Here is a 12,755-nt window from a genome sequence, read left to right on the forward strand (position 1 = left end):
ATGCTCAACATTAAACAGTCTATTCAAATTGAATTGGCTGAAATTCACCCCAAAACACAAGAATTTGGGAAGGGTTGAATCTTTTCACAGAGCAATGCACAGAACACATGTAATTTAAAAGTGCCAATTACAATATAGGGCACCATGGAGCACATAAAACACCTAATTGCAACGCAGTGGTGTGAATGGGCCCTAAAACTGCTCTCATGCATACAGAGACGTCATCCTCATAACAGGACACCTTCTACTAGAACAGTCATACATAGTGTCTCTTTCTTAAACCACATTTCTTTTTTTTCTTTTGCTGCTATATATTTTATGAAGACTGTACTATATAGATTTATTCATTTTGTTTTTTAATCCTAAGAGATAATAAATGACCTTTCTTTTCCCAGGGATCACAGACAGGGCCATATAGCCTGAGGTGAAGACTGGCTGCTTGACTTGTTTTCAAGTTACACATTTTCCCGCCAAATTTAGTGTGTGAGGAGAACAGCTGTGTGACTGACAGACTGTGAGGAGAGGCGGCAGGTCGGCAACCATGAGCCAGGCCCCAAATGTCAACCTTATGAGGCAGGCTGCTCTCATCTATATGGACAGGAGTGGTGGGCTGGAGAAATTCATAGAGGACTGCAAGAGATATAATGGTAAATACAGTACAAATGGACGTTTACCACAAACATTTAACAGAGAATATGTTTATTCTGTAAGCGGCTTTCTGTTCTGTTTTCATATCCTCCATGCATACAGACTTGGTTTTTCAGTGTCAGTAATATATATCTAAAGCCAAAACTTTGTTTGTTCATTTTGTATAATAGGGAAGGGTTACTACCTCTTTTCTTGACAACTGTGTCCCAGTGCATAGAGTTTCCTTCACTTACTGTTTTGTAGACGCAACAATAAGTAGGAGGAAATCTCTCCAAAGTGAAGGGAATTCTTGTTAAGCAGTTGTCTCCAGAACAAATCCCCCATTAGAAGATTCCTCTCTATTGCTGTACTGCTGACAACTCCAGATTTTGGATTTTCTCTCACTTTCAGGCCCAGTGACAACGTTTGCCAGGACAAATAGAGAGGGTGAATCTCCCTAACGGGGACACTCACAGCAGTTACAGCCTGACAGAGGTTTTAGTCCCTCACCACTCCATCCATAAGTAAAACAAGGCCCCTTTCACACTTGCGGACTGTTTTTCCGTTTATTATCCATCCGTTGACGGATGAAAAACTGACATTAATACATCTCTATGGAAAAACGGATGTAAATGGATGATTGTAATGTTCTGGTACCCAGACAAACCAGCTCCAGAGGCCTTCAGGAGCCGGCCTTAAGGGGGGGGTACTGTAATGTTCTGGTACCTTTGGGTACCCTAATTACTCTTTTATAAGTGTATGCGCCCCACCATTCTCTTTTGGTAAGGTGCGCATACACCTTTAAGACTGAGCGCCGGACTGGATGGCTATTTAGATCGCCGGCTCTCACTCACATGTGTTCGTTCAAACTGCTTTGTGCCTTGATGCTAACCTGTCTTGAAGCTCTCATGCTTGCAAGCATACCTCGCTGTCGGAACCACGCTGCGCTGATCCCTGTATCCCGCTACCAGATCATCCGCTATTGCCGAACCTCTCCTCTGCTACATTGCTATTAGTGATAAGTACCCCACAGGGGAAACCTCTATAACCTTTATACTAAAGCTTACACTATCTAGCTCTGCATACTAAGGACTATTACTACATCTGCATTATCTAAGATTGCTAGCTCTTGAGCCTACTACCACCTGTTCTTGCACTGGGTTGATCTCTCTTGTATGTCCACCTGCTACTCTGTCATCTGCTACCATACATGATTGCTAAACCTATCTGCATCCCATCTGCTACTATCTTACTTTCAAGAACATTTCCTTTCAAGTGTCTGTCATCTACCATCTCTACCCAACCTGTCTCTTCAGCCTATCATCACTGTGTTACTATATACATAAGTCACTCTAGGAAACATCTTATTGAGTGTGTGTATTTACTTGCTGAATTGAGATCATCCACACATGATGAGTCATTGAGAGTTGGGATTGGTGTCTCAGCGTTTCTCTACATGACTACTGAAGTGGAATATTTCTGCAGCTGAAAATCCACATCATACGTAAAACGCAGGAGCGTTACAATGATCACCCATTTACATCAGTTTACATCCACTTCCATCAACATCCAATTTTTGGACAGATCAATGCCCTATTTTTCTTCAGTTAAAAAAAAAAAAAATAACGGATCGGACGAAAAATGGATGTAAATGGACAAACAGTCAGTTTTTGCATTAAAATATGGCTCCGGGACTCTAGTGGTTAGGGACTCTAGAATGGAGGATGCAAAAATTAGATAAAAAAAAAAAAGGATGACAAACTGAGGTAAACTTCATACGTTTTTTCTTTGAATAAACGTGACTGAACTGATGAAACGAAGGGTACGGATGTATGAAAGGGGCCTTAGATACACCTTAATACAATAGGAACAATACAAATTAAAAAATTAAAAAAACGAAAAATTTTCCAAGAAAAGGTGCTAAAGTAACCTTTTTTTCCAATTTTATATGAAACTCTCAACATTCATTTTATTTACGTATGGATGGTATTTATGAAAGAAAGTTGGCAACAGGAAATCTGTGGAAGATAGTAATATGTAAATCGTGAGCAGATAAATCACAGGAAGTGTTCACAAATTTAGAACACAGTGAAGATCTAGAACATGCTGAAGATCTAGAACAGGGGTCTTCAAACTATGGCCCTCCAGTTGGTCAGGAATTACAATTCCCATCATGCCTTGTCATGTATGTGAATGACAGAGTTTTACAATGCCTCATGGGATGTGTAGTTCTACAACAGCTGGAGGGCCGTAGTTTGAGGATCCCTGGTCTAGAACATGCTGAAAATCGAGAACACAGTGAAAAATTTAGAACATGCTAAAAATCTAGAACATGCTGAACTTAGGCCCCTTTATATGGGAGGTCTGATCAGGTCAGTTTTTCAGGTGGACCTGATGGTGGACCTGATCAGATGGTTCATTCACCCCTATGGACAGGTGGGTATAAACAGACTTGTGTCAGTTTACACCCTCCTACCTCTGGATCCGATGCTGTTTGCTAAAAAAAACAAAAAACAAAAGGGGTTCTGTTCTCTTCCATTTAGGCAGATCAAATTGGAGGGTAGTAGGGTGTAAGCCGACAGTGGTGGAATCTGTTTACTTCCGGCTACCCAGAGAGCAGAGTGGGCTCTGTCTGTGTACTGCAGAAAGACACGGATGTGTCACCCGCCCGCTCTTCTCTGATCAGGATCAGCAGGGAATCCCCAATTTTGTATATTTTGTTCCTCAAAGTACAGAAATTCCGTTGTTTTCTTGCCTAGGTTCTATCAATATTCTCCTGTGTGAGTCATGTATATATAAATAATCTTGTGCATGTTTGAAAATGTAGCAGTTCTGTAACAATGTCATTAAAGAGGTTGTAAACCTCCTAAAAAAATAAACAACTAAAAACCTGTAAGAACATGGCATAATGGTATTAATGGGCTATTATGCATCGCATACTAGCTCATTATGAAATACAGGCCTTAGAACAAAGCCCTTCCAGCGGAGCCTGCTCACCGCTGAGAAACCCGGCATGTTCACCCATCTTCCTCTGTGGGTCGCGTCCTCCAGCCTTCTGATTGGCTGGAGCCGCAATGACGATGACGCATGCATGCAGGAGCCAAAGTTCACGGCACAGGGCTCTGAAGGAACGGCACGGGCGGCCATTCCTTCAGAGCGCATGCGCCGCTGATGTCACTGGCTGCATGTAAAGTAAATATCATAGGCTTACCTATAGATAAAAGCTACAGAGGGAAGGGCTCATTCACACGAGCTTTGCTCTCTAAAAATGCAACAGTGTTCAGATCGCAGAGAGCATTTGACAGGCAATGAGGAGGCATTGTATCGTCTCCTCACTGCCTGTTAACCCCTTGAATTCCACACTAGCAAGCCACAACATGCAGTTGTGGGGAACTTGCAGAGCAGCCCAAATCACTTGTAGAGTGCAGCAGGCGCTATGCCCACCAAAAGTGACGGGGATATAATTCCTGCTGCAGTCGCAGCATGTGCAAATCCCCAGCCACTGCCTCTGCAGCTAAAGGGGGTAGCAGTTGAGGGGATGGTAAAAGCACAGCTCAGGCACAGTGTTTTCACATGTGATCTGTGATCTGTCATCATGGGCACATGTTTGTCCCTGAACGCACAAGACACTAAATACCGGTACCACTCAGTACAATGTTCAGCCACGTTCAGCCGAGGTCTGCCATAGACTTTGACAAGCAGCCTACAGCAGGGCTGGACACTGAACCTGTCCTGGGTACATTAAAATTGCAGTAAAAAGAAGACATTCACCTTCCTCTCCCACCTTCCATAATTCCATACTCCTTTTCTTTTTAAAACATTTTTTTTTTTTTTAATCCAAGTTGCCCCCATTTTCAGTATTGTCGCCTAGGCGAGAGTGATGTACCTGATGGCTTTTGAGATACTCATGTTACGCTGTGACGCATCATCAGTTGTCCGGTTGTCCCTTCTGGGTTTTTACAGCCAGACGCAAAGGCGATAGAAGCTCAGAACCCAGTATGTGGTGGTGAGGGAGCAGCAGATTACAGCAGGACAACTGTGGGTTTGCTGGATGTGAAGCCATAAGCTTGTTTTTACATTTCTCAGCAGGCTTTCAGCTTTTAGGTGAAAGTGATCTGATTAGCTATAGAGCCACCCACAGGGCTGTACTTTGGGGCATGCAGCACTCAGTTACTCACAGCCAGGACGAGTCACAGCAGGACTGTCTGAAGATGGGGCTGGCTGAAGATCAACGCACCTGAAAAAAAAAAAAAGATTGCCGTGGACGGGCCGTACACGCTCGGCTATTCTAGTGCAGATAGTGCATGCGGGGTGACATGTTGGCGTGGGGCGGTGCCATTTTTAAATGCTAGGCGCCTCACCAAACAGTAAGTGAGACCCCTTTGCAGCCCCTTCACCTCAGGAGATGCAGTGCTGCAGGCATGGTACAGGAGATTCTCCAGGAGAATCTCCTGTACCATGCCTGCAGCACTGCATCTTCTGTACTTTGCCCGCAGCACTGCCTCTCCTGTACCATGCCTACAGCCCTGCATGTACCATGCCCACAACCCTAAATCATGCCCACAGCCCTGCATCTCCTACACCATGCCTGCAGCCCCTGCATCTCCTGTACCATGCCCGTGGCCCCTGCATCTCCTGCACCATGCCCGCAGCCTCTGCATCATGCCAGCAGCCTCTGCATCTACTGTACCATGCCCACAGCCCCTGCATCTCCTGTACCATGCCCGCAGCCCCTGCATCTCTTGAACCATGCCCACAGCCCCTGCATCTCCTGCACCATGCCCACAGCTTCTGCATCATGCCCGCAGCCTCTGCATCTCCTGCACTAAGCCCCACAGCCCCTGCACCATGCCCGCAGCCCCTGCATCTCCTACACCATGCCCGCAGCCTCTGCATCTTCTTCTCTATGCCCGCAGCACTGCCTCTCCTGTACCATGCCCACAGCCCTGCATGTGCCATTCCCACAGCCCTGCATCATGCCTGCAGCCCTGCATCTCCTACACCATGCCCGCAGCCCCTGCATTTCCTGCACAATGCCCGCAGCCTCTTCATCTCCTGTACTATGCCCACAGCCCCTGCATCTCCTGTACCATGCCAGCAGCCCCTGCATGTGCCATACCCACAGCCCTGCATCATGCCCGCAGCCCTGCATCTCCTACACCATGCCCGCAGCCCCTGCATTTCCTGCACAATGCCCACAGCCTCTGCATCTCCTGCACTATGCCCACAGCCCCTGCATCTCCTGTACCATGCCAGCAACCCCTGCATCTCCTACACCATGCCCGCAGCCTCTGCATCTTCTGTACTATGCCCGCAGCACTGCCTCTCCTGTACCATACTCACAGTCCTGCATCATGCCCGCAGCCCTGCATCTCCTACACCATGCCCGCAGCCCCTGCATTTCCTGCACATTGTTCACTCTCTCGGCTTAATTCCCTGACCACAACCTAAATAAAGTTTATTTCTGTACCACTACGAAGTATAAAAATGGTGCAGAGACCAGAAGAGGCAACGATGGAGAGAGGCCCACTGTGATAGAATCATGGTGCCTGAGAGAATAATACCTGGTACACACTTGGATGCAACGTAATTTTAGTACAGCGATCTCCCCATAAGCTATTGTGTCCTGTCAAGATAAAATACAGGGGCTGCATCGTTTGTTTTTCCTTTATGTTCTCCTGGTGATCCTACCAGTAAGTCTGTTCTTTTTCAACTTCCTTTACCAGTCGAGCTGTTTAGACAAAGTAGCAGTTATTAGATGGATGAGACAATCCATTTAACACTAACACTGAAGTGCTTACAATGATCAGCTTTTATTCATTCATGTAAAACTTTTATCCCAATAGGAAAAAAACTGTTGCTGTAACAGTTAATAAAGCTAATAATATAATATATATATATATATATATATATATATATATATATAATAAAGTTAATAAAGCTGGAGTTCAGCTTCATTTTCTTAGTCCATCTAAAGCTGGGCATACATGGATCGAATTTCAGCCAGTTCAGCAGGGAGCAGACACATATTCGATCCATGTGTGGCTACTGTGGTTGAACAGAAGTTGATCCACCGATCAACTTCTGTTGAATTTTTTCGCTCAATCAGCGTTACAGGCAAAAGACTGCAGCACTGATCAGTGTATTCTGATGGATGAGGACTCTGCCTGCTATCAGAATGCAAAGACAAAGTGGGGAGGATTTCCCCATCCACATTAAATGTGTGGATGGGGCAGTCCTGTCAATTTTTTCTGTTTAACCTGCTGGTTGAATGGAAAAAACGGACCCATGTATGGCTAGTTTAACACTACCCACTTCCCGGACCAGGGATGCTCAACCTTTTGAGGAGCAAGGGCCACTTAGGGGATTTGGTAACCAGTCACTGGGCACAATGAACTATGGGGCATTTAGGAGTTTTGGTGCATTTTTAGAAAGCGCACCAAACCTGCAGGATATAATAGAAGTCTATGGCTCAGTGCAGCTTATCCACAGGAAAACCGCAGGTGCACTGTGCTGCTTCTGCAGATCAGTGTGAAAGCAACCTAATAAAGCCTTTTTTTAAGTGTCAATATGCCTATTGCAAAATGATGTGATGTTTATGAAACTGATCTTTTTCTCTACCAGCTTCTGCTGGCATTGCTAGGCTGCTAGGAAGGTCCCAGGCGAAGTGCACTTGATATCACTCTACCTGCTTCCTCCGCTCCCGGCTCCGGCCTTCATGTTGATGCAATGCCTGTATATCAGTCTCATTGTCTTTACAAAAGACAGAAGAAAAACAAGAACTGCAACCCAAAGAAAAACTTATCTATACACTTCAAAGGCAGAGCTGTATAGATCTCTGTATTTAACTGATTTTGTGCCGAATTCCAAAGGCCAGAATCTCTACCAGATATCAGAATTTGTGCTTTGGGTCTTTTCAAATGAGTGGACTGGCCCTCTACGCCTGACAGCTAGGAGCTGGGAATGTTGAAGGGAAATAGCACCAATTTTGTTAAAATCTTTGCAGATGTGGGTAAAAGAGTCCTTTAAAAAGACATTATTTAAAAAAAAAAAAAAAAAAAAAAAAGGTTTTGTTTCCTGAAGGTTATATTGAGTTATGTTGTTAGATCACTTTAGGCTTCACACTTTTATTCCCAGCTGACTCTAAAGTTGCGCGATTTTCAGTGCAACATTGGAGTCTGACTTTGACAGGACTTTAAAGTGGTTTTGATAAGACTTTTACACTCTCTGTCATTGAAGTCATGTCAAAGTTGTATCAAATTAGTGCACAGGGCCATCTTAATGCATGGGCACCCCTGGGCACTGCCCATGGGCCCAAGGTACATGGGGGGTCCCATGATAATCTTTCATAACATCATACTTGCCGACTGTCCTGGATTTCCCGGGACAGTCACACTTTTTACTAAGCTGTTGCGGGATGGCTGTGTCCAGGGCAGCTTCCCGAAACCTGTACTCTGATCCCCCTTGTACTGCGTCCTCAATTGGAATGGCATTTCACATGTCCTGCGACTTTGGGTCTCACATGCCGGATCCTAATGGGCCATACTATAAGATTTTCTGAAGACTTTTTCCTTCAGACTTACCAAAACCATATAATATGAGGTCAAACCTAAACACTTTCAATTTGTATCCAATCTGGCAGGCCCTTGCACTACATAGAAAAGGTAAATCTGAAGGAAACAATCTTATAGTGTGTATGGCCCTTAAGTCGCACAAGTGTGAAAGGAGCCTGAGATACACCTAGTGCTAAATTGATATTTTCTATAATAACTTTCATCATATTTTTTATAGTTTATGCTATGTTTAGGAACAACTGATACTCCTGCTTCTAACAAATGATCACTAGCCAGGACGGTTGCTATCATGGGGCATGGTGAGATTTTTGTCTCAGGTCATACCCTCTGTGTGAATGACGCAAACTTTGCATGTTACATCATCATCTTGGCTATGAAAGCAGACCCAGATCGCGGATTGGCATCCCGCCAGTCTAGAGCATGAGGTCGCGGGATACATCAGAGGGCTCAGCAGGCCACGGGTTGAGCACCCCTGTCCGAGACTGACAATGCTGTTCTACAAATGTGTCTGCTTTCCTTTTTCATCCAGATTGCAGACGCTCTAAGACAGAAAGTGAGCTACTGGTAGGATCACCAGGTGAAAAAAAAAAAAGGAGAAAAAAAATGCCATAAAAAAGAAAAACAAATGCAGCCACCATATCTAAGGATTGGTAAGCTGCAAAATATTACATTTTTGGGGGGTTTAATACCGCTTGAAGAATGTCAGGTGGATGCAAGGAGAATGACTGGATAGATTAGAGTTGAAAGTGTCTGAAATTTGCAGCAGGTGTATGGTAGGCAAAAAACAAGATGTGTTCTTGAGCGCTGCTATGTGTTGACCATTGTGTGGTTATTTTCCATCTACCAGATGTAAACTTGTAGTTGGATCGCTCACACCTATACACACTCTCATAAAAAGTGTATCAATATGCAAAATTACAAACAGAAATGGTGCCGTGCTCCTTCAACAAAAATCCGTGTTGCTTGTCTCTTTAAACCTGCATTCCCATAATGCAATGAAACCAATATTTCAAATAATGAGTTATAATGTAGTAAGTAATGAGTTATAAAGTAAAAAAAAAAAAAAAAGTGCTGTAAACAATAATACAATCCTTAAAATGTCCTTTGGTGTATGAATGCTTGCATACACCTCCACTTGCAGCAGTGGCAAAGCCTCTTTGATATATTGAAACGTGCATCTGCTAGAGTAGTGCCCACCTCTGTGTGCTCCAATATACAGCAAGCAATAGTGATTATCCCCTCACCCGATGTGCCCTCACCTGGGGAACAAGACAAACAATGGCCTATAAGCACACGGTTTGCCACTCTGTGGATCTGAGATGTTTCTTACCTTTGTGGTTGCCTCTGGGTATAAATCCTCCTCTGAATGTGGTTAGCGGTCTTTATTTATATACTTCTATAGTAAAAAAAAACTCACATTTTACAGGTGCTGTGAATGCACCAAATTATACATGGCATAAAATCCTCAATCCTAAATGTGGGTATATAGCCACCAAGCAATGTTTGTTACCGCAATCCTCGTTTGGTGCATGACTCAGCATGACGTCGGACTGGCTCCTCCCTGACACGTTGCACCACAGGGACACGTGGCTTCCTCAGGGGAAATGTGTGTACGGTAGGCAATTGGACTTTAGGTCTTCGTTAAGTAATATAGGTGTGTTTAAGAAAAGAATGCAGAGGAATGTTTCTTATGAACAGCACAATGTATAGTGCAAGTTTTAATGAAAAATACCCTGCTAAGCATGTCTGACCTGTTGGGTTAGCAATTTGTTACATAATTAAAATTTTATTTTCTAACCCTAAGAGTCCATTCACACTGCCGCGACTTGTGAGGCGACTTGTGTGCCCTCAAGTCGCTTGACATAACAAAAGCAATGTAAATCAATGAAAGCCGTCTTAATTGGCACTACTGAAGTCGCTCCAACTTCAGAAAAGGGTCCTGTACTACTTTGAGGCGACTTGTATCCGACTTGTCCCAATAGACTTCAATGGGAGTCGCCTCCAAGTCGGATCCTTATCTTATTTGAAGCGACTTGTGATCCGACTTTCCAGGAAGAAGAAGGAAAATTAACCAGGCATTCCCCACATTGCAGCCATGCCGACAGTTCCTATATACCATTATCTCTGCCTGGTCTGTGTGAGTGGCACTGGTGGGCAGTGGCACTGTTGGACACTGATTCATGGCACTGGTGGACACTGATTCGTGGCACAGATACGTGGCACTGATATGTGGCACTGGTGGACACTGATTCGTGGCACTGATACGTGGCATTGATATGTGGCACTAGTGGACACTGATACGTGGCACTGATATGTGGCACAGGTGGACACTGATTCGTGGCACTGATACGTGGCACTGGTGGACACTGATTCGTGGCACTGATACGTGGCACTGGTGGACACTGATACGTGGCACTGATACGTGGCACTGGTAGACACTGATACGTGGCACTGATACGTGGCACTGGTGGACACTGATTCGTGGCACTGATATGTGGCACAGGTGGACACTGATACGTGGCACTGTTGGACACTGATAACGTGGCACTGGTGAGCAGTGGCACTGGTGGACACTGATTCGTGGCAGTGATACGTGGCACTGGTGGACACTTAGTGTGAGGAAAGGGATATGCAGTGTAGTTAGTGTACTATATACCACTATTGTTAGATTCAATAATCTAGTTTCTGTAGGGAAAGTGTTAAGTGTCAGGGTGACTGTAGTGTAGTTAAGGGTGAACTGACTCTGACTGCTATGCCAGGGTGTCAGAACTCATCCATGTCAGGGTGACCGCCATAAGAAAAAGATAATTTTTCTTAGAATTTTTATTAGAGCAGGGATGTGGCTCCGCTCCTTTCACACCTGGGCGTTTTTGTTTTAGGCGTTTATTGGGCTTTTCTGTGGACGTCTTTGGAGGCAGGCATGACATCTGAACTTCTGTATAGGGGTATATATACACACACACACATGTATGTATATATACACATACACACATATAGGTGTGAAAGGAGCAGAACCCCATCTCTGCGCTACTGAAATTATTTTCAGGGATGGTGTTACCCTCCTTTCACACCTATATGTGTGTGTGTATATATATATATATATATATATATATATACCCCTATACAGAAGTTCAGATGTCATGCCTGCCTCCAAAGACGCCCAATAAACGCCTGAAACAAAAATGCCCAGGTGTGACAGGAGCGGAGCCCCATCCCTGCTCTAATAAAAATTCTAAGAAAAATGATTATCTTTTTTTCTGGTTCTGGACATGCTACAGGGCTGAAACTTCACATGTACACTTTTTAGACCCCCCAGATACTAAATCCAAAGAAATCTCATTTATTTTTTTTTTTATTTTTTTCAATAATTGGCTCTCTATCAAAAACGACAATTTTTAAGAACTTTTTTTGGTGGGCAATGAGGAAATGACAACACATCATATCCTGATTGGCCAAATACAAAGTCGTACAAAGTCGTCTATCATACAAGTCGCGCTGAAGTCACGCTGAAGTAGCACTAAGTCGCGCTGAAGTCGTGCTAACAAGTTGCCCCTTATGAGGCGACTTTCTGGTCGCGGTAGTGTGAACCGGCTCTTAGGAATGGAATGTATACTGGCTTTTTTATGCATGGGCTCACATACTAAAATGCTAATTTTTATCTGTCAGCACTAAGGCAAGTCTCCACCTAGTCCCACAATACTATGAGGAGTTTTAAGGCGCTTTTCCACTGCATGGTACCGCATGGTAAGGGTTAGAACAGTTCGGTACGGTTTTGGTACAGCGGCACTTTTCCACTACATGGTACGGCGTCGGTACAGCTCACTTAAACAGTACCACCTTGGTTGGGGTTCCAAGCAGGCCGTACCAATACCATATCCCACAATCCTTTGCATGCAGCATTGATTGTTTGTCACTACTAGCCACTGATTGGTCAGAGAATCGTTGTAATCCCACCCACTTAGTACTACAACAGTGGAAAAGCAAACCCAGCCGAGTAGAGCATATACAGTGCTGAAAGGTGCCGACTCGTACCACTCAGTGGAAAAGCAAACTGAGCCGAGCTGGGCCAAGCAGTACCGAGTGGAGCCGAGTCAGTACTGGCAGTGGAAAAGGAGCCATTAGTAGCCCATTCGGAGGCTCTGAGCGCCTCTGAGAGATGTGGCTAAGCAATCTGGAATTCCTGTTCCACCATTTAAGGCCTCGAACACAACAAAACAATAAATATAAAGCACTATAAACACCAACTTTTAGTTATCGTTTACCTGTGGTTTCTGAGCTTGCTGTCATTTTAAGGTAACAAATAGAGTTTTTTTACATAGTTTCCTAATTTATTATGATTAAGACTATAAAAAAAAAACAAAAACAATAAAAATAATTATTTTTTTACTCTGGTAAATATTAAGTATTGCATATGAATATTATGGAGTCTTTTCAGCCAGCAGATTCACTTTTAGTCCCCTTTTTACCTGTTAAGTATTGTTTCACTCTCAGATATGCTGTAAAGCTGGCCATACACTGATCAAATTTTGCCGGTTGGCAGGGACCGACTGAATT

General features: G+C 44.1%; 1 protein-coding gene across 1 annotated transcript in view; it reads left to right on the forward strand.

Annotated features, from left to right (window-relative positions):
• Positions 1–541: 541 nt before the first annotated feature.
• Positions 542–12,755, forward strand: part of MCMDC2 (minichromosome maintenance domain containing 2) — a gene marked incomplete at both ends in the record, with an annotated part of 71,375 nt that continues 59,161 nt past the window's right edge. The window contains one exon of the mRNA XM_082259409.1: positions 542–647. Within this exon, the coding sequence (XP_082115535.1) occupies positions 542–647 (106 nt within the window). The remainder of the gene's footprint in view (positions 648–12,755) is intronic.

The sequence above is a fragment of the Pelophylax lessonae genome (assembly GCF_965119305.1).
Source record: "Pelophylax lessonae genome assembly, chromosome: 5".
NCBI classification, from domain to species: domain Eukaryota; kingdom Metazoa; phylum Chordata; class Amphibia; order Anura; family Ranidae; genus Pelophylax; species Pelophylax lessonae.